This window comes from Eucalyptus grandis, chromosome 3, assembly GCF_016545825.1.
Source record: "Eucalyptus grandis isolate ANBG69807.140 chromosome 3, ASM1654582v1, whole genome shotgun sequence".
NCBI classification, from domain to species: Eukaryota; Viridiplantae; Streptophyta; class Magnoliopsida; order Myrtales; family Myrtaceae; genus Eucalyptus; species Eucalyptus grandis.
In genome coordinates, this window is record NC_052614.1 from 30,072,794 (window position 1) to 30,095,366 (window position 22,573).

The following is a 22,573-nucleotide window of genomic DNA, read 5'->3' on the forward strand; positions in this document are numbered from 1 at the left end:
CACTCTACTTCCCATCAATCCCACGTGGTTTTCCCTGTTACCGGACCCTCGCCACAGGTAACAAATAGTTCCCAACTTTATGCCGTGCTTTGGCAGCATTAGACATCTTCTTATCCTTCGGCTCTTCAGCCTCGTTGGTTCTTCTTGCTCTTCAACAATATCACTAGTGGAAAGAGTCTTTGGACAGCGACAGCGCATTCCAGGAGTCTCCCCCACAGTTTTCTTTCCACGTTCCAACTTTGCTTCCCGTTGATCTCGCATGTCTTTTCCCACAACTTTTTCGAAAGTGTCGATTTCTTAAATCAATTGGTTCATTGATTGATTGTGCCGCGAAAGTTCCATAACATTATTATCTTTTTTTTGTGAGGAGTCTTTTATGAAAGTGGCTCCCCACAACCACCGCCCGCGGTGGCCCTGCTGGTTAAGGCTTAGTACCCTATGGGAAAGGAGAGGAGTTCGAGACTTGCAGGCCGCGTTGCTTCAATGCAAAACGCATGTCTTACCGCGCTTGGGGGTCAGCAGTGGGGGCCCCCGGCGCTCCAGGGTTTACTCTCCACCGCAAAGCGGCGTGCGGAGGTTCCCTGGGTACCAAAAAAAAAAAAAGTGATTCCCCACAAAAATGGCAAAACAAAAGGAAAGATTATAACTTCACTTAAGTTGTTTAAACACACTTCATATTTTTTTAGTCTTCAATCCTCCCCTTGAGTTTTTAGCCCTCATAAGTATTCATGAAATAATTACTCAATCTCATTAATGAATTCTTTGGAATCTTACCACAAGACTCTTTACGATTTCAAACACTCATCAATCTTCCACGTGAAAACCCATGTAGAATGGCACCAATTGGCATGTAATTCACGAGAAAAATTATCCACCAGTTAGCTTGGGAATTTACCAATGGCGCAAAGACCCATTGCACATCATGCACACATGGAGATCCAAAGCGCAAACCATCCCCTTTCCCAAACCGACTCCTTTGTCATTTTGTGCCCAGCATGAGTTCATGTACCGTGTGTGTTTGTGTTTGGAAAATATGCGATGACTTTCAAAAATTATGCAATGAGTCCAAATTTGCCACCTAAATACATGTGCAATTGGCTAATAACTTATAATTAGATGTTGCATGCTTAGTTTTAAAATTGACGGAACCATGTTATTATTGGGCCTACTTAGATACAGATTTTTTTCGTTCCTTCGGCCATAAAAGTGAGGATTTTAAAGGTCGGAAATACTTTTAGCGAAAATTACTATAATCTTTTTGAAAACATTTTGGAAAATCCAGATATGCGTGGGGACCTGGGACCTTAGCTCTGCCTTCAGGTCGCTCGAACTAATTTCCTCGGTATTTTGACCCATGGTTTGGCTTCATGAATGGGTTTTCTAGTGCAAATCTTTAAACAAACAAAATAATGGTCCAAGGAAACTATGACATTTCTTATGTTTACTTCAATGGAGTGTAGCTATAAAATCACATTTTTATATTTCAAATGTTAGAATAGCCGTAAAAACACCCATGAATTTCAAATAATCCTCTTATATCAGTTTTTGTCATATATACCTAATATTCTTAGAAATAGCCTTTAACATGGAATATTACTTTCTAAGCATTTAAGTTTACTTTTATAACTCACATGCAGGAATTTGTTCCATCACTGAAAAATCAACATATGTGACTTGGATACAAGACTCTGTCATCATCAACTTGAAAAAAATCATTGTAATTTTAGTGCTAATAATTTTAGATGGAGAATATGCGCAATTATTCAATCGAAATAAATATTCAGCATATAGATATTTCATAATAAAATCTATATATACAATATGATTGTGGATTTATTACTAAAATATGCGTAAGAACTAGAGATTTGCTGAAGTCACTATGAAAATCAAACTACAGGGTAAAGCGAGCAGGTGAGTGCGTTGCGTGCCCATTAACCTTTTGCAATGATGGAAATCCTGGCTCCGTTAGCCTTTTTCAAAAACTCATCATGATCCTCAAGATTTGCTCAAGTCACTATGAAAATCAAACTACAGGGTAAAGCGAGCAGGTGAGTGTGTTGCGTGCCCATTAACCTTTTGCAATGATGGAAATCCTGGCCCCTGTTAGCTTTTTCAAAAACTCATCATGATCCTCAATTCAAGATATTAATAACAAAGTTAGCTTGAAAGCTAAAAAAACACTAGACAAAGTTTTCATGTGAGCGTTACGCATAATTTAATCATGCACAAGTTTTACCCACTTTATGACTCATCTTATCCATGTCAAGCAAGCAATAATTGGGAAGCTTCATCACTATCTAGAAAGGATTATAGCGTTCTTATTAGCACAGCAAAAAGCAGGCAGCAAAGAGCCACTAACTAGTCAAACCAGGCGGGCAATGTCTTTTCTCAAAAATCAAAGTTATGGCGCCAAAATAGTGCTCTTCGTTGTTATAGCAGACAAAACCCTATTCTTATGACAATATTGTTCCGTGCTCCCGCCTACCATTTTTTTTTTCTAAGTTGAAAATTATAAAATTAAGAATAATTTATATCTGATTTTTTCGTATTAACATTCATATTATTGAAAAGTTCTACATATTACATAAAAATAGAGATATATGCACTTGAAGTGATAATCTTGTTGCAAAAGTGCAATTGAATTCTAAATATTGCAAAAAAAAAAATGATTAAATCTTAAAATTTGTCAAATTTGTACAACCAAATTATTCCGTTAATTCCATCCAACTTGATTGATGGAAAATGTTGACATGATTTTTTTAATATTTTATCTCTCCTACATGGCAATGATATGACTAAAATGATGTCTTGATCAAAATCTAATTTTTCAATATAAAATTTATTTAAATAAAATTAAGAAAAAAAAATCAAAAGAATTGAACCAACAACAAGGGTTGGGCTTCAAAGCCCTTGTGCCTCTCGTCCCACCATCACCAAGAAAGGCTTGAGATGGTGGGGGAATGGTTGGCAAGGGTTACTAGCCTCATGAGCAAGGGTTTACATGCCTTCACCCAAATCTAGACATGGGTTGTGACCCTCCCTTAAATCCAGCGAGGGTTGCCAATGGAGGGGGTCGATTTGTTCATTTCCACTCAACTCCAGGAAGTAGTTGTTATTATTACTATTGCTGTGAGCAAAATGGCTGTCTTTTACTTACCAACATCATGACAGCTCTCTCTAACAATGGCAATTTTCAAAACCAATTGAACTGATCCCGTTAGTGTCTGTCTTTTTGCCATAATTGCCTTGTAACATCGTTAGTGCTCCCAACGCAAACTTCAAACCTTTGTAATGGCTATGTTAGTGTTAATCAACGTTCCAATATGATGAGCAAATTGCTAGCACCTTCCAAAACTCAATATCTCCGTTGTCCTTTACCCATGTTATTAGGAGTGTAGATTACCAGTAGTTTGTTGATGCTATCCACCTTTGAAACCACGTGGAATGACTTCCAATCAATCGTCCAATGATCCTCTATGTAGTACTGACACGGACAAGCAACATGCGACACGACACGACACGCCGACACGTTATATATTAAATATATTTTTATATATAAATAATAATAATAATAATAATAATAATAATAATAACCTAGAATTAATTTACACGAAAAATATTAAATAATATCATTCATTATTTTAATTTGTTACAATAATACATAAAACTTAGAGGAAAAAACATTATTTAAAGAAAAATGCTGAAATGATATTTTTAAATTTATTTATTTATCATATATAGCATTTTTTTATTACTTCTTTCATAGTAAAAGACTTTTTAAAAAACTAAAACAATTCTAAAAAAACAACTGAATTTTTTTTTTGACCCCGTGTGTTTATATTTATAGCATTTTTATTACTTCTTTTATTACTTCTTTTGTGCATATTTATATTTTGACTTCACAAGTATTAGAAATTTTTAAAATTGACTCGCGCGTGTCGAATTGCGTGTCGGAATTATGGACTCGCGTGTCGGAGAGTGTCGGAGAGAGTTCACCACGTGTCGGATTTTTCGACACTTGTTGACCGCGTGTCGGGACGTGTCGGAGTGTCGGACACGACACGAAGGCTTCCGGAGAATGTCCGTGCTACATAGATGATCCTCTTGGCTTCATCAGCTTTCAAAGGCTTCCAAGGACATTAACATTTCTATTGATTTCTCGTCTTCACTAAATGACCAGTCAGCATCCAAATTCTAAAGAGAACTACTTTAGTATATTGGTGGCCACGATCTCGATAATAATCTGCCTTCTTCAGTCTTCTTATCCTTCCAAGCATATTGGTGACCACCACTCTATCAAGTAGTTCTTTTTCACAAGTGTGGTCCTTTGAAGATTCAACAAACATTAACATTCTAAGCTTGTTCACCATTGCTAAAGTTCATCCAACCGTTCACCATAAATTGGTATTTTTAAGTCATCATGAACATCCTTGTTCTTCTCAATCCATTCACCCCCGATCAAAGTCCTTCTAGGTTGTTCACATTTGTAGAGATCCTTCCAGCTTGTAGACATCTCCACGTCCACTACCTTGGTCATATTAAATATTGGCATAGCAATTCCAGTGGTGGTAGAGCACTCAGGATCACACTTGATGGTATCCCATTTGCTTAGTGATTTATGTATATATCACCTAGTACTAAACCAATACACACACTAGTAAACTTTGATTGTCTTTGCCATTGTCAATACAACATGGGAAGAGGAAGATGGGGGGTTCAAATCTCCATATTCTCAGGGGGTTGGGGTAAAGACGATTTAACTTCATGTATGTGTTTCAATTTCCATGCCTTATAAGGAGGTTCAGCAAAAATCTGAGAATAAATTATATGTATAGAGTAGGGTCGACTAAAAAAAAAAAACAATATAGGGATTTTTCCAATATTTTCATCCTTCGTCCATATATAATAAGGGTTTGGAATGTCGAATTCCTTTTTAGGGAAAATGACTATAATCCTATCGATTTTTTTTTTTTTTTTGGAAAATCATGAGATGCGTGGGGCATTTAGACCTTAGCTCTCCCGCCTTTGGGCACGCTCAAACCAATTACCTCGACATTGCAACCTATGGATTGGCTTTATGCAATGGGTTTTCTAATGCAAATATTTAAACAAGCGAAATAACGGTCTAGAGAAACTATGAGTTTTTTTAGGTTTATTTCAATGGAACAATAGCTATAAAATCACATTTTTATATTTTCAAAGGGTAATTTAGGCATTACATGTCCTATTTATTCGTGAAAAGTCTAATTTTAAACCAATAGAGTAACAGCTAATTTATTTAATAATTCTAGCCTAACTCTGGCATTATAAAAAATAATTTTATTTAGGGGGTTTAGAATGCTTATTTGTCACCTTGCAACTTTTACTCAATCCGCACCCTATTGAGATTATCGGATTCTTCTAGCTAGAATCTCGCAGGAATTTCCTTACAAATAAAATTAAGTTAGTAACTTGAATTTGAGAGAATATAATTGAAAGAGAGATTTATAATGAGCTACGTTGACGAAAAAAATAGTAAAATGAGCCCCTATGTAAGAAGGATTTTTGTATTTCAATTTGAAAGGTTGGATTGGCCATTCGAAAGGGCACAAAATCCCCCCAGAGGGTTGGCTCAGCCTTTGGAGAGGACAAAAATTGCCTTTAATGGGGGTAGTACACCCCTTTAAAAGGCTAAACAGACCCTTTGAAACTCATAGCGGAATCTAGTCTGCACCGTTTTAATTCCACGTTCCCACTTACTCCCCGTCACTCTCAACAGGGTCTTTCCACAACTTTTTATAGTCTTCGTACCGAGAATCGATGGGTTGATTGAATGATTGTGTCGTTGAAATTTCCATAATCTTACTGTTTTAGGGGGGGCCCTTCGTTTGGAGTAAAACCACGCTGCCAAATTTGACTTTACCCAAGGAAAACAAAAACGTAGAAAGGAGTTCATTTGGCCCATTTGCCGTACAGAATCACGAGGAATAGAAACAGGACTGGTGGATTTCAGGAGTGTCTTGGACACTGAGCGAAATTTTGAAGCCCCCTCGTGGTTTCTTTTCTACGTTCCCACTCTACTTCCTATTAATCTCACATGGTCTTTCCTGTTACCGAACCCTCACCACAGATTACTAAGAGTTCCCGATATTATGTCATGCTCTGGCAGCATGAGACAGCTTCTTTCTCTTCGGCTCTTCAGCCTCGTTAGCTCCAGGTCTTCTTCTTCCTCTTCAACGATATCACTAGTAGGAAGTGTCTTGGACAGTGACAGCGCACTTCAGGAGGCTCCCACACGGTTCCTTTTCCACTTTCCAACCTTGCTTCCCACTGATGACGCGTCTTTTCCCACAACTTTCTCGAAAGTCTAAATTCCTATTAAACGCTCAATAGTCCACTTCTCACTGTTGGAATTTTGTTTGTTAAAACAAAATCAATGCTTTTTACTTTGTCTCACATAGAAAAGATGAAAGCAGGAGGGCCAGTTTAAAAATGTGAGATTTCCCTTTTGTAGTTAAAGAAGTTATTAGGTGGGGCTAGACCCAATCATACCCGCGTGCGGGTGCGCGGATAAATGCGCGATTTTGGCATTAATCCTTTTGCTTTTTATTTATTTATTTTATTTTATTTTATATTTTTAGTTCAAAGGTTGCCTTTTAATTTGAGAATTTCGGAAATGAAATATAAATGAAAATTCGAAATTCTATTTTTAAAAATTATTCCAAATTTTATTTGTGTCTTTTCAAGACAACCTTTGGAAAATTACTTATTCGGTTTTAATTTTTCGAAGGATTGCAATTGTTCGTTTTTCGACTTCTTTCAAGAGTCGCATTTGTTTATCCGAACAATTTTCTAAAGACGTGTTTGTTCGCAATTTTCACGAAGAGTTACAAGATGTTTCATATATATACTTGTCATTTCATTTTCGAGTATTCTTTATGAAAAACTGCAGCCAATTTTTCGATTGTTTTCCTAGAGAGAGACCCTGGAGAAATACTATAATTGCTATTTAGTATTTTCATCCGAGACTTTGTTGTATCCTGGAGGATTTTTGCCGGTGACCATTAGCAACGTTGTGGAGCAAATAAATCCTTAAAGAAAGTGATATCACACCTCAAAGTCCGAGTTGTTTTACTCGATCCGATTTCATTGTACTACCCAATTTCGAAGCATATTTTCTCAACACCCACAAAACGGAAAACGAAAAGAAAGACGAGGCCAATTATTTGGCACCACAAGGAGGAGAAATAGGAATGGTGGCCAGAAGTGTAAATCCGGCATACTTTACTAGTTCGGGAGTTTTTATGACATAAAAATAATTTGAAACAAATGTGTCAGAATTATACCAGGTTGGAAAATTTTAGCTGGGAGAAAATGAAGAGGATCAGAAAAACACGTGTTTTGTGCGGTATCCGATAGTTTGTATATTGCGGGGGCAAATGAAAGATCGTTGTTGACTCAAACACAGTCAATGTTTGTCGTTTCTCGTTCGCTCGTGGGATCTTACCGAGATCGTTCCTCCTTTCTAGATTCCATCTCCACTCTATTTATGTGGGATAGTCTCTCGAATTGCAGTACCAATCCACACTTGCGTGATAGAAGAAGACGAAGACGAAAAAGAAGGCGATGAGCGGCCAAGGCGAATCGCAGTCCACGCATTGGGGCACACGCGCGGTGGGGATGCCGGCGGAGCCACAGGAGCATCCCGCGAGCCAGCACGCCACCACGCGGGTCGCCAACGAGGCTCAGCCAACAGGCTTTCACTCCAGCTACTTAAATGCCACCGCAAGTAGCTCGGTCTCTGGTTTCGTCAACCTCAACAAAAGCGGCGGCGAGAACAAGTATCTCGACGTCACTCCAGCGAATGCTTCCACACCGTCTGGCCTCCACATCGTTCCAGTGAATGCTTCCTTGCTGTCCAGCTGGAGTGAGTCTATTGAGGCGTATTTCGCCTTTGTAGTTATGTCATGGTTGATGATTAGGCTTCATAATTGGATTGATGAGACAAACGCTTTGCTGGTGTTTTCAGATCCGATAAACAAAGTGTGCGACAAGTTGAACCGGTGTGGGAAGAGGGTCGATGATGCTACCAAACAGGCAGAGGCGCTTGTCGACAATGTCTGGAATCACCGTGAGTTTTCTCTACATTTTTCTAGCTAAACATGTCTACATAATCAAATGGAAACGTTTTGGATTTATTTTTCTAGCTAATTATGATCCTATAATCTGATAGAAACATTTTGGATTTATTCGTGGAGACGTATCTGATTGATGATTGCTTGCTTGCATATATTTCTTCTCTTTTTCTGCAATTGATGTAAATATTCAATCCAAAGAGCTTGGTAATTACCACCTAGGAACAAATATATGTGGACGCTATTGATAAGTCATAGGCTTATTTTGCAATCACCCCCTCAGAACAGAGATATACGCGTCATAATCTGTTTATTCGACCCGCCAATTAATAGTTGAGTGGATCAAGTCCTGTGATTATTTATCTAGAGAAGCTCCAACTTTGATGTGCGGGGCTATCTTCAGTGCTTATTCTTTTGGCGATCTATGTCAATTCCTATCTATAACAAATTGCCAAATGCATAATATGGCACTTCCGTGGAGAATATGGCTTGTTTTCCGTAATTTTCTATGGCTATCAGGACCCTCAGGCTCTTTGCGTGGCTGAACGTTGGCCCAATTTCTTTTTCCCTGGAAAGAAGAAAAAATTAGCTTTGTCCTGTAAGAGCAAGCACTGCAGCAGTTGCATAAGCTTGGCTTTTGCTTGTTGTCAGCTTCTTTTGTTTATTTGTGAGAGACAAAGCCCATGATTTCTTTCATTCTCTTCTCCTCACGGTTTCTATTCGATTGAAATGTGATGTTAAGGACTCTATTCTTGCCGGACCTCAACTAATCGGTTATCGTTCTATGTCTGTTTTTCGAAACAGTTAAAACTAGCCATAGCATCACAGATGCAGCAATAGCTCGACTTGCCCAGGGGACGAAAATGCTCAAAGAGGGGGGACGGGATAAGGTATTTGAACGTACTTTTGAAATTCTGCCGGGAGAGAAGCTTCTGAAAGCATATGCTTGCTATCTATCCACTTCCTCCGGCCTTGTCATTGGGACACTGTATTTGTCAACTAAGAGACTGGTCTTCCATGGGGATGAGCCTATTTGCCATTACGCTCCCTCAGGGCAGCAAGAGTGGGTGTATTACAAGGTAACCTTTTCCAATCTTCCTGTAATTGCTTTTACTATAGAATACCAGTACAAATTGTTATGCACTGAGCTTTCGTTAGAATCATGATAAGTTTTTTATGCATTACAAATTCATAACCTCAGTTATTTTTGTCGAGTTGTCTATTGGGACTAGCCTGCTGATTTTATAGTCAAAATTCGGGAGAACCTTCAATGGAAAGAGCCTGCATTTACTCAACGTCCGTGCTACTACACTGAGCCTTGGATCATTCTTCTCGTCATCTTATTTTTATCTAAGCATGAAGCATCTTAATGTAGTGAAACATACCTTTGAAAAACTTTGTCAAGTTCTGCTAAGCTTCACTCTCCAACCATCAGTTTTTAACGTGCTTTCATCCTGATGGCTGTCTAGGTGCCACTGCTGCTCGATCAGTTGAGCTTTGTTAGTCGTTCTTCGAAAGGGTTGGATAATTCTGAAAAGTACATCCAGGTCGTTACAAGGGATGGTTATGAATTCTGGTTCATGGGTTTCGTATCATATGATAAGGCTCTCAAGAACATAAATGAGGCCTTACAGCACAATCGTGAGAATAACACGGCTGGAAGGATACAAGGACGATCAGTGGCCAAAGGGGGGAAGTGATATTCAATTGTACTTGAATAATTTTGGTGTGTTGGTGTGGGTGTGTGACTGCTATGGATAATGTTTAGACATGATCTAATTGATGAAAGGGAAGCATTTCATTTCAGTAAACTTCAGTTGAATATAATTAGTCCAATTTGTTATTGTTGGAAGAAAGTCGGCGGAAGACAATTTACCTCTATCAAATGCGTAGTCAACAATTTACTCGGGAACGAACATTAAATTGCGGATGAAACATGAACAAAAATACTTCATGTTGGTCTGAATGCAATCACGAGGAAAACATTCAATTTCTACAATGTAAATGCCAATTTTCTTATAAAGAAGAAACGGAATACCTTCTTTTTCTTTGGTGGAAATGGGACAAGAAAAGAAAAATGTTTTCTTTCTGAGCGTATGTTCTACCAACTGTGCCAATGGTTGTCTTCATGAAACTTTTATATATCTCCCTTCATACCCTTTCAAAGGGTGTCTTTCTATCGTAGCATATCAAGATGAAACGGTGTGTTCTCATTGCATCCCATCATGGACGTACTGATTAAGTACAAAATCTCCCACTGGACATAATGGGCTTAATAGCATTCTTTCAATAATATAAGTCATTCAACATTAATCAATTTTACAAAACAATTCATATTGGCAAGTAAGCCGTGCGACCGGTGAGTACACCTACACGTGGGAGCTCAAATTATGTATCTGTTAAGGATGACATAATGGCTATAACCCCGAAAAAAAAATAAACAATCGATGTCTCACAGTTCTCCAGACATATTTTGTTACATCAGTCCAAGTATACATATCTCTTAAAGGCTATACTTGACTATTTTCAAAACACCATATACTTACAATTATATTTGCAACCACATAAGGCGATATAATTGGTTGACCAGTAAATACATGTGATAGATGTAAAACAACAATAGTCTTCCTTCGCACTCATGTCTCTCTCCATTTCAAAACAACTACTTTCCTAGACACGTCTCATAAAGCCATATTCATTCATGACTGCCGGTAACATGCTAAAGTAGCAACATTGATCTTTCACTTCAAGAACATAGTAAGAAGTAACATAGGGCACAAAAAGAGAGAAATTATAAATTACCTCAAGGGCTCACATGATGAGTAAATAGGGATAATTTATTTACATTCTCTTGTCGGTTGTACAATGCACATGTAATATGAATTACATACTATAGTGGATTTCTCTTTATATAAGATCGTATATCATTTATTAAATATATTCACTATACGAATCTTAGCCTAAATATAGTCACGTGCTTTTTACGTACTCATGTTTAGCTCGAGTACTATATCAGCTCGCTTTCTATAGCGCCTAATTAAGTACTTGCATTCGGTATCTTTCAGGCATACATAATTGTGGGACTATTTTGTCCGGTCTTATTATAAACAAATTACATACCTCATCTTAATTCCAATCAAGGTAACATCTTATTTTATGTACTAAACTTACTTTTTAGCATTCATTTGTACATAACGTCTCATCTTTACGTGCTAATTATAGCACTTGAGGCGGTTGCTCGTGTGAATAATATATGGAGTGAAACATACCTTCGAAATAGTTTATCAAGTTCTGCTAAGCTTCACTCTCCGACCATCAGTTTTTAATGTGCTTTCATCCTGATGGCTATCTAGGTGCCACTGCTACTCGATCAGTTGAGCTTTGTTAGTCGTTCTTCAAAAGGGTTGGATAATTCTGAAAAGTACATTCAGGTTGTTACAAGGGATGGTTATGAATTCTGGTTCATGGGTTTCGTATCGTATGATAAGGCTCTCAAGAACATAAATGAGGCTTTACAGCCCAATCGTGAGAATAACACGGCTGGAAGGATACAAGGACATGTTGAACGAGTCAATGTTTCTGGTTTGTTTTTATGTGTTAATAGTCTATTATGTGGATTGGTTGCTGTACGTGTGAAGTTAGTGGGCTGTGGTGGTTACTTGTTTTTGTAAAGCCTATATAAAGGCTATGGCATCAGTTTTTTTTATATGTGTGGGTGTAAAACAGACGGTTCCTCTGTTTTTGTGATATCTCCTATGTTCTCCTTTATTTTAGCGCTGCTCTTGTGCATATCTGCACATCTGCATCTCCTCTAGTTTTTAACATTGGAATCAGAGTGGAGGTTAGGAAGAAAAGTGTGTGTTTGAGTGTTGTAAAAAGGTGAGAACCAAAAGAGAGTTTTTATTGCAGCAGTCAAGGGAGAGTATTGCAGCAAGTTACTTTCGTTTGTAGCAGCAGCAGGTTGCTTTTGTGATGGTTCTATTTTGCAGCAGCAATAATGGCCTCAGAAACATTTGTACAACCTGCTATTCCACACTTTGATGGTCATTATGATCATTAGAGCATGCTAATGGAGAATTTTCTCAAGTACAAGGAGTATTGGGATGTTGTTTCTTCGGGAGTTGCCGAACCTAATGAAGGAGTTGTGTTAACGGCAGCGCAAAGAACGGCTTTGGATGCGTTAAAATTGAAGGATCTCACGGCCAAAAATTATCTTTTCCAAGCAATTAACAGATCCATTTTGGAGACAATTCTTTGCAAGGATACCTCCAAGGAAATATGGGATTCCATGAAGAAAAAGTATCAAGGCTCAGCAAGAGCAAAGAGGCAGCAACTTCAAACGCTTCGTTCGGAGTTTGAAATGCTACGAATGAAGTCGGGAAAGACAATCACAGATTTCTTCTCTCGGACAATGGCAATAGTTAATAAGATGCGGATTCATGGCGACAAGACGGAGGATGTCATCATCGTTGAAAAGATTCTTCGATCGTTGACACAAAAGTTCAACTTTATTGTTTGTTCCATAGAAGAAGCCAAGGAACATTGAAGAACTTTCCATTGATGAGTTGCAAGGATCCTTGTTAGTTCATGAACAAAAACTCCTACAACAAGAGACGGAAGAGCAAGCTTTGAAGGTCTCAACTGGAGATCATTCTTCATCAGCAACAAGTGTGAACAAAGGAAGAGGCATAGGAAGGGAGAACAACGATCACAGTGGCTTCAGCTTTGATCAAAAGTCTGAAAGTTATTCCTATCGTGATTTCCAAGGGAGAGGAAGAGGTCGTGGAGGACGACATTCAACTGGTTTTAGGCCAAAGTCAGCAGACAAATCCAAAGTGGAGTGTTTTAGATGCCACAGGTATGGGCATTACAAATCTTAATGTTGAACTAATTTGAATAAACAAAGAGTTGAAAGAACTAACTTTGCTGAAAAAGAAGAATAAGTATCTATTTTGATGGTGTGCCATGAGAAGGAAGAAACTCAACCAAACATGTGGTATCTCGACATTGGTTGTAGCAATCACATGTGTAGAGACAAGAAAATGTTTTTTGATCTAGACGAAACGTACAACAACACTGTAAAGTTTGGTGATAATTCCATTGTGTCGGTGATGGGGAAAGGAACAGTGGAAATTCATCCAAAAGGGACTTCGGTACAAACTATCTAAAATGTATTGTATGTCCCTGAATTGAAGACTAATCTGTTAAGTGCTGGTCAGCTGCAAGAGAAGGGATATGAAATCTCTAATAAAGGTGGGATTTGTAGAATCCAAGATGAGAAGCTGGGTTTAATTGCTGAAGTCAAAATGACGGGCAATCGGATGTTTCCATTGTATCTCCACAACACTACAAATTCATGTTTCTCTGCAAGATTGAAGGAGGAAGCCTGGTTATGGAATTTTCGCTATGGGCATCTTAATTTCGGTGGGTTGCGAACACTATATAAAAAAGAGATGGTGGATGGTCTTCCTCAAATCTCTGCTCCTTTGGAAATTTGTGAAGATTGTGTTGTTAGCAAGCAACATCGTGCTCAATTTCCACAAAGAAAATCGTGGAGAGCAAAAAGTCCGTTGGCGTTGGTTCATTCAAATATTTGCGGACCAATATCTCCAATTTCCAATGGAGGTAAATGGTATATCATTACCTTCATCGATGATTTTAGCCGGAAAATTTGGGTGTATTTTTTGCAAGAAAAATCTGAAGCTTTTGCGGCTTTCAAGAACTTCAAAGCACTTGTTGAAAAGGATGGAGGAAATCAAATAAAGGTCCTTCGCACGGATCGTGGTGGAGAGTACAACTCGCTTGAGTTTACAGATTTTTGTATGAAGCATGGGATCAAGAGACAACTTACAGCAGCCTATACACCACAGCAAAATGGCGTATGTGAGAGGAAGAATCGTACCATTCTGAATATGGTGCGAAGTCTCTTGAGGGGAAGTGGAATTCCAAAAATTTTCTGGCCTGAAGCAGTCAATTGGAGCATTCATATTTTAAATAGAAGTCCCACTCTAGCTGTTCAAAATATGACACCGGAAGAAGCATGGAGCGGCCAAAGACCTACAGTAGATCACTTCAGAATTTTTGGGTGTATTGCCTACGCCCATGTTCCTGACCAAAAAGAGGAAGAAGCTAGACGACAGGGGAGTCAAATGTGTTTTTCTTGGCATTAGTGATCAATCTAAAGCCTATAAAATTTATAATCCTATGACCAAGAAAATCATTATCAGCTGTGATGTGATATTTGATGAAGAACAAACTTGGCCGTGGGGTGAACAAGGTATTGGTAAGCAAATTCCAACGAATTTTGAAGATGAAAATGGGCTGGTGCAGCAATCCACAACAACCCAAATCGCCATAGGCAGTGTCCAATGTATAGCAGCAGCTGTGGAACCTGAAGATCGGGCCTCATCGTGTTCGACGGAGGCCTGCATGGATGAGTGATTATGAAGTAACGGGAGTTGATCAATATGAAGATCCACTTATCCATTTTGCTTTGTTTTCAGATTGTGATCCAACAACTTTTGATGAAGCAGTACAAAAAGAAAACTGGAGGATAGCAATGGATGAAGAAATTGCAGCTATTGAGAGGAATAACAGTTGGGAGTTAACAGATCTTCCAAAAGGACACAAAACAATCGGAGTCAAGTGGGTGTAGAAGACAAAATTGAACAAGAATGGTGAAGTTGATAAGTATAAGGCGCGCTTGGTGGCGAAAGGCTACAAGCAGGAATTTGGAGTGGATTACAAAGAAGTATTTGCACCTGTAGCAAGACTTGACACAATCAGATTGGTAATTGCATTAGCAGCGCAGAATTCATGGCCTATCTTCCAATTGGATGTGAAGTCAGCATTCTTGCATGGTGATCTTCAAGAAAATGTATTTGTTGATCAACCTTCTGGTTATGTGAACCTCGGTAGTGAACATAAAGTTTATAAATTAAAGAAGGCACTATATGGGTTATAACAAGCTCCCCGAGCTTGGTATAGTCGCATTGATGCCTATTTCTTGAAGAAAGGTTTTAGAAAATGTCCATATGAGCATACACTCTTTATAAAAATTGGTGATGGTGGAAAGTTGCTTCTTGTATGCTTATATGTGGATGATCTTATTTTTACTGGGAGTGATAGTGCCATGTTTGACAAATTCAATGAGTCTATGATGGATGAATTTGAGATGACTGATCTTGGATTGATGCATTATTTTCTGGGCATAGAAGTTATTCAATCTGCAGCTGGAATCTTTATGTGTCAAAAGAAGTATGTTCAAGAGATTTTGGATAGGTTTCAAATGAATAATTGTAACCCCGTGACTACTCCAACTGAAGTTGGATTGAAGCTCTTGAAAGATCCTTATGGAAGCAAGGTGGATGGCACTCTCTACAAGCATATTGTTGGAAGCCTGATGTATTTGACAGGGACAAGACCAGATATCATGCATGCTGTGAGCCTTATAAGCAGGTATATGGAGCACCCAACTGATTTACATTTACAAGCTGCAAAAAGGATTTTTCGCTATTTGCAAGGAACTAAAAATTTTGGGCTGTTCTATAAAAAGGGAGAAATATCAGATTTATTTGGGTTTACAGATAGCGATTATGCTGGAGATGTTGATGATAGAAGAAGTACTTCAGGGTATGTATTCATGCTTGGTTCGGGGCGGTTTCATGGTCTTCAAAGAAGCAATCAATTGTTACTTTATCAACAACTGAAGCAGAATTTGTTGTTGCAACTTCATGCGCTTGTCAAGCCATATGGTTACGGAAGATTCTTGAAGAGCTTTAGTTCAAACAGCAAAAAGCAACTATAATCTATTGTGACAACAGCTCAGCTATCAAGCTGTCCAAAAATCTAGTTCTACATGGGAGTAGCAAGCATATAGATGTGAAGTACCACTTCTTAAGAGATCTTACAAAGGATGAAGTAGTTGAGCTAGTTATCTGTAGAAGTGAAGATCAAGTGGCTAATATATTCACCAAGCCCTTAAAGTTGTCCATGTTTCAGAAGCTGAGAAAGCTCCTTGGTGTTCGTTTGTTGGATATTCCAAATTGAGAGAAGGTCATTTAAACTGATTGTTTGCAACATCAGTTTAAGGGAGGGAATGTTGAATGAGTCAATGTTTTTGGTTTATTTTTATGTGTTAATAGTCTATTATGTGGATTGGTTGCTGTACGTGTGAAGTTAGTGGGCTGTGGTGGTTACTTGTTTTTGTAAAGCCTATATAAAGGCTATGGCATCAGTTTTTTTTATATGTGTGGGTGTAAAACAGACGGTTCCTCTGTTTTTGTGATATCTCCTCTGTTCTCCTCTGTTTTAGTGCTGCTCTTGTGCATATCTTCACATCTGCATCTCCTCTGGTTTTTAACAGGACGATCGGTGGCCAAAGGGGGGAACTAATATTCAATTGTACTTGAATAATTTTGGTGTGTTAGTGTGGGTGTGTGACGGCTACGGATAACGCCTAGACATGATCTAATCGATGAAAGGAAAGCATTTCATTTCAGTAAACTTCAGTTGAATAAAATTGGTCCAATTTGTTACCATATTAAAATTCATCAGAAAGTAGGCATTAACATTCCATCGTTCCGAATTTTTATATTGTTTATGATTTTATTTAGTCACTATATGATTAATTATCAATTGTGAAATCTTCCGATGTTGTGGGATCAATTATGTTCCTGAGTAAGGAATGAAATAAATAATTTTGGAACTTTTTCTTGTTAAGAAATTAATTAATTTCTTATGATTTTTAAATATAATTAATGTGGTTACTTAACCAATGTGGTTACAGGAGTCAATTGATCATGTCCGTTTACATTAAAGATGAGATTACATAGGATTTTGACACGTGAAACAACCATTGAAGCCTATTTTACTAGGCTCTTGTACTATATAGATATTAGATATTAGTTTAAGAACTCTATTCTTTATTGTGAATTTGGAAACTTTGCGGAACGTCATCAAAGTGACGAGAAACACTTCCAATGCCTGTACATAAGAGAATAAGAGAAGCTAATGCGTGCATATAATGTCGCCTGGGTTTATATTGTCTGTGATTAAACAATAAACGGTATCAATGGTAGTCCTTATATAAGAAGAGAATGAGGGAGAAGATATTGTCAACTATTCCAAGTTCGACTACTCAAGGATTAAAGTTTAGTCAAAGTTTCAGAGGCGTGCGCCTCTCCTAATTTACATTGGTAAGCTCGACGTCTACCGCTCTCTGAGGGCACCCTTCCTCTACACGATCAGGAAGTCCTTGCTCAGTAGATGGCATGCCTTGCTCATTGGTCAAGACGTCGTTTTGGCTGGAGTCGCTCGACAAAATTGGAGGGAAATGAGTGTTTTCTAACGTTTCAACAGCTGCAATCTCATTGCCGACATCATTCATAACTCCATCCCCAAATCTGCCCTTCCTAAAATTATGGGAATTGGCATCTCTTTGGTAAAATCTTCTTCCTAATTCAACAGTCTTCTCCCACAATGAACCCGAAGAACTTGTTACTTCCTGCCAATTTCTTTTAATAAACATAACCATGAAAATGAGGAGAGCAGAAATTGCAGCAGCTCCAGCAATCAGAAATAGACCCCAAAAACTGTCGAGACCTAGGCTGTCGGATGAAACCGAGGAAGTTGAACTCTGGCAATTGGTTTTGGATGTAAGCCACGCATTTTCAATTTCTGTCATTTGAGGCCCTTCAGTCACATTGAGGATTGCTCGCGAAATATCTGGTACCAGTGGAGACCCTTTGGGGAAAACCTGTAAACCGAAAAGAGATGAACATGAGATTTTTTTTTCAAACAAAGTATTAACCACTTAACCTAATAATTGAAAATTTGGAGGATTTCCTCTTTTAGCTAGAATTGAGGGATCGAGGACTGTACAAAGCCAAATCCAGCAGTTTTGAATGCTGGAATCATGGTATATTTGTTGCAATATTCTGAAAGTATAAGTTTAAGGTAAGGGACTTCATGAAATGCTGCTGCGATCCCACCTTTTGCACTTCCATTGGAAAGAAGTGCATCACATTCTTCAGGAGACCGATAAGATATAAGTCTTGAATCATCGAATTTCATTTCCTTTAGCATTCCATAAACGAAAGAGCCATGTTGGTAACCCACGTTTTTTCCACTTTTTAGGAGTTGATCCACATCAGTCACAGTTGGTTGAAGATTTTGCACCACCAAAAGAGAGCTCAAGCTTGCCGTATAACTCTGCGTTAGTATAAGTACCACGAAAACCCACACAACCACAACAAATCGTGCTAAGTTGCTGAGCACTTTCTCCCCTGCAATCCAAATTAAGGCTAAATACATAAATTCTCCTACAATAATATGTGAATTTCAATGTTTGATCTATCTATTAAAGTGAAAGGTGATTACTTTGTGCAAAGACCACGGTTGAAAAGGAGAACCAGAAGCTCGTGCCAACTTGATGTGTGGCTGGACCTCTGAAGTCTTCGTTAATCCGATGTTCGAGAGTCCATACAACCACAGCTATAAACACAAAGAAGCACACAATGGTTAGCCAAAGGTCCCAAGTGAGTGGCTTCAAGAAAACCCAAGCCTTCTTGCTCGTGTCATCCTTGTATGGCACGAGCATTGCACCCCCTGATTCCGTGTATGGTAAGGTGAAATCCACATACAATGATCTGTTTGCTATGATTGTTGTATCACCCACCACTGCATCATAATTCTGTTTCAATAAAAGGAACGGAAACGTTTTCTTCGTCAACAACATTATAGCATAGTAATTTTCAATATGTATTCCAACAAAATCAAGCACTTGCAATGAGCTCACCTGGTTAAATACTCGATCGATCATGTCATTGTAACTACCAGCGCTACTTCCATTAGGCAAGGCAAATGGAATAAGGTCATAAGCCACGGCATAAGGCAATTTTTCTATGACGGCTTGAAAGATGTCAATACAATAGCCAGTGACTTGGGCTATGTTTCTGCTAGGATCTCGAGTCACCTTCACGAATTGATTAAAACCGTTCTTCACGGGAACTAAGATTTTCAACCTCTTTCCATTTGTGGGAATCTCCCAACCCTTAGGAACAGAGGTTGAATCTCCCGGCCATATTATTGATCTGAGATTACTTTTCAAAGTGGAATATTTGCTCGTGTTGACTGAACTCAAATCTCTTTGCAGCCCATTGTCTAGCGTCCAAAACCCGATCCCTCTTGCTGCATTTCCATTGATATTGACAATCTGGAACGCTGATGATTCTAGTTGCCCATCAACTAGGCCAAAATTTCCAGCAAGGCCCGTAAATGTCGTAGTGGCTAGTTCTTGGAGAAGTTTATTACCATTTTGAGATATCCCAATATTGTCGAGATCTGTCGCACCTGTTGAAGCCTTCAACATCTGGAAGGTAGAATTGGCCGCACCCATTTCCTCGACAGCCATTGCTAGAGCCCGAGCAGCGTCATAAGCCCTATACCCGAAAATGTTCAACGTAGGATTAAGGATGGATGGATTGTCTTGTTGGAATTTCATCTTCCATCGGACCATGAAATTGTGCAGGTTTGGCGTATCTGGGATATAAGTCTTTATGCCTAGTACTCCTTGCATCGAGCTAGCGACAACAGATGAATCCACAGAACTTAATAGGTCAGTGATTCCATTAGTCAAGATCCATACGTAACCTTCGCTCATCATTCCCACCTCTTTTGCTTTGGCCAATAGTCGAGAACCGAGAGCAGGTAACATGTGCACGATGAACACCCTCGTTTGATCGTCCGTGGCCGAAGGAGAAATAAGACTCCTATAGGAAACTTGCGTGTCGGCTTCTTCCAAAGCATCTGCAAGAGAAGGTATGATGCCTTCTCCAAACTGATTGTCCACATATATGAGGACCAATTCTTTCCAGCCAAAAGCTTGGATGACCGCACTTATGGCATTCACTTGGGACGAGTCATTTTGTGTGGCTCTAATGAAGTAAGGACTCCGAATCGAACTGAGGGATGGACTAGAAGCAGAGAAAGAGATGATGGGCACATGAGACTTGTTTCCAAGGTCAATGATGAAGTCTGCTTGCAAGGAAGCTTCAGGGCCTATTATGGCTTGGACTTGCTTATTCTTTATCAAATCGAGTGCTGCAAGGGTGAACCAGAAAGACGGTGTAAGAATACGGCAGATTATGGAAATTCGTATTGGGAAAGGCATAGTATCGATCAGAAAAGTCAATGAAAACTTGATGCAGTATTATAGCAGTAGAAATATTTAAGAAAAAGGAAAATAGGAGTTTGAAGTTGTCAAAGAAATTGTAGTTGATATTATTTAAAGATACAATCCTTTGACCTTATTGTAGGCATTTGGGTGTCGCCTTTAGAACAAAAAAAAAAAAAAAAAAACAAAGTGCATAAATTGACTCAGAACGATTAAGTTGATTCTTCTCCATCGATGAGTTGACCTCTCTACCTCATGACATTAAAAAATTGCACTCTAGAATCCAAGCCTCACATTTCAATTCTATGGCTTTTGTGAGGTCAGACCTTTTTTATGCTGTATTATATATCGGTTCTCTCAACATTCATATTAAACAGCTTTCATGTCTCAAAAATTATTTGGTCGATCTTGAAACTAAATTTTTTTATTTTATTTCTCTATTAATAATACAACTTCTATGGAATTAATTAATCACTGACTCAACTAAACATGACTCGTTATTATAATATTTGGTTCAAAGAAATAATCAGCACAATCATGTAGAGATATCTACCCCATTAATATTCTTCCAAAAAAGAATTCGAAATAGTCTCTATCAATGGTCCGCACTAAAATGAATATTTTCTAATCTGAAAGGCAAAATAGTTTTATGCTCTTTTCTGAAAAATGTTGGTATGTAGCACGCGTCTTTCCCGAGACATTTGTAACAAGATTCATCTATCATTTAAATGCAGACATAACTTTGTAGAGTTATGCTACATTTATAGCAGGACAAGAATCATGAGAGAGCTACATATTCATCAAAGTCGTACAAAAATAAACAGAAGAGTTACGACCCCATAAACACGTTCAAATTTTGACTTCAACTCGATCAATTCAATCCAAGTCGCCTTCTTTTGGCTAGTGCAGACCCGCCAGTGGTCCATTGGCGATTTTTCATGATGACTTAAACAACAACAGTCTTTTGTTTGCGGATCGTTTTTTAATGATCTTATTCACAAAACGATAATCTTCCGGTAATTTTAGGGACAGCTAAATGATTTGGCAAGAAGAACTTATTTTCAAAGTAGATGGTGATTGGCCCGGTTTAATTCACGAACGACATTTTTCAAACCAAGTTCTAGGATACATCTTTCGTTATCTACATTTCTCCGCATATCTTCTTGTCACGGGGCAAAGTAATCTTTTATATTATTCTCCACGCGAAAAGGCTAAAAAAAAAAAAAACCGTGAAATTCACGTCGAAAGACAAAAATAGTTTTCGCCGTTTGAACTTATGGAGCGAAAGCATCATCCTTTTGGACATTTCGACTTTGTCATTCGTAGAAGTTCCAGTAGTACTATTTCAAAGGTGCTGCACCCCAAAACACAAAACCCCATGAAAAAAGTTATAGTAGATTAGAGATTTTCGATTTGTTTCCATTGTATCATAGCAATATCATTTCCGGTTTTAGCTTTCTGAAAGGTACACTCCAAGGAAGGAATAAATAAATTAAATTGTTCCACGGTCAAATGTTACGCTCGGAGACTATGAATCCTCTCAAGCTAAGCGGTCAAGCTGTCAGTCCAATATGACTGCAAGAGTTGGGGATTATATTGACATATTTCTAACTTCGAGACCCTCCTCATACCCATTGTGAAAGAGATCGAATGGAATCTTAAGTACCAACTTGGTGTTATCTTTGATTTACAACCGACTTGAAAATAATGATCGAAAATTTAACTGAGAACTCTTTTGAAATTTCATATAAATAGAATCTGAAATGTCCATGTTATTGGCAAATACGTCATTACGAACATTAATTGGTTTTATCTTGCATAATACAAATAGTTGCATAAAATACTTTATCCTCTACGACAGGATGTGTATTAAACCAAAACCAAACCACTTCCAAGTTCAAGCAGAGATTAAACCATAAATGTTCGGTAAAAAGAAAGATTAATCAAACAAACTTCCACACGATCAGTAGAAGTACAAAAGTCTAAACCCAAAAACTGATGCCGTCATATAATTCTGGACGAGCATCATGAGCAGTCAGTGCATTAGAGAGAGAGAGAGAGAACCTGCAGCAGCAGCAGCAACCTCATCTTGTTTGGAATCTCTAACGTTGAGGACGAGCCTGGTATTGTAGGAAGGGTTTGAACTATAAAAGTCAGAGAGAGACATTTTAATGCAGCTCAATCCCATCTTACCCACCCACTTCTCCAGATCAAGTACCACCCCAACGTTCACCGGGATCGTTGTTGCATTGTTGCTGTTACTGCTTTGCGCCACAGCGACCCA

At 38.4% G+C, this 22,573-nt stretch overlaps 2 protein-coding genes across 2 annotated transcripts; one reads left to right on the forward strand and one right to left on the reverse strand.

Moving 5' to 3' along the window:
• Positions 1–7,514: 7,514 nt before the first annotated feature.
• LOC104437125 (GEM-like protein 1) lies at positions 7,515–9,960 on the forward strand. Its single transcript, XM_039308348.1, has 4 exons — positions 7,515–7,906; positions 8,009–8,110; positions 8,919–9,193; positions 9,584–9,960. The coding sequence occupies exons 1-4, from the start codon at positions 7,606–7,608 to the stop codon at positions 9,812–9,814; spliced, it is 909 nt and encodes a 302-aa protein (XP_039164282.1). The 5' UTR covers positions 7,515–7,605; the 3' UTR covers positions 9,815–9,960.
• Positions 9,961–17,258: 7,298 nt separating this feature from the next.
• LOC104428943 (glutamate receptor 2.1) lies at positions 17,259–22,573 on the reverse strand. The gene is made up of 5 exons (XM_018866438.2): positions 22,354–22,573; positions 18,913–20,216; positions 18,495–18,807; positions 17,997–18,400; positions 17,259–17,871 (listed from the first exon to the last, which is right to left on the reverse strand). The coding sequence occupies exons 1-5, from the start codon at positions 22,475–22,477 to the stop codon at positions 17,299–17,301; spliced, it is 2,718 nt and encodes a 905-aa protein (XP_018721983.2). The 5' UTR covers positions 22,478–22,573; the 3' UTR covers positions 17,259–17,298.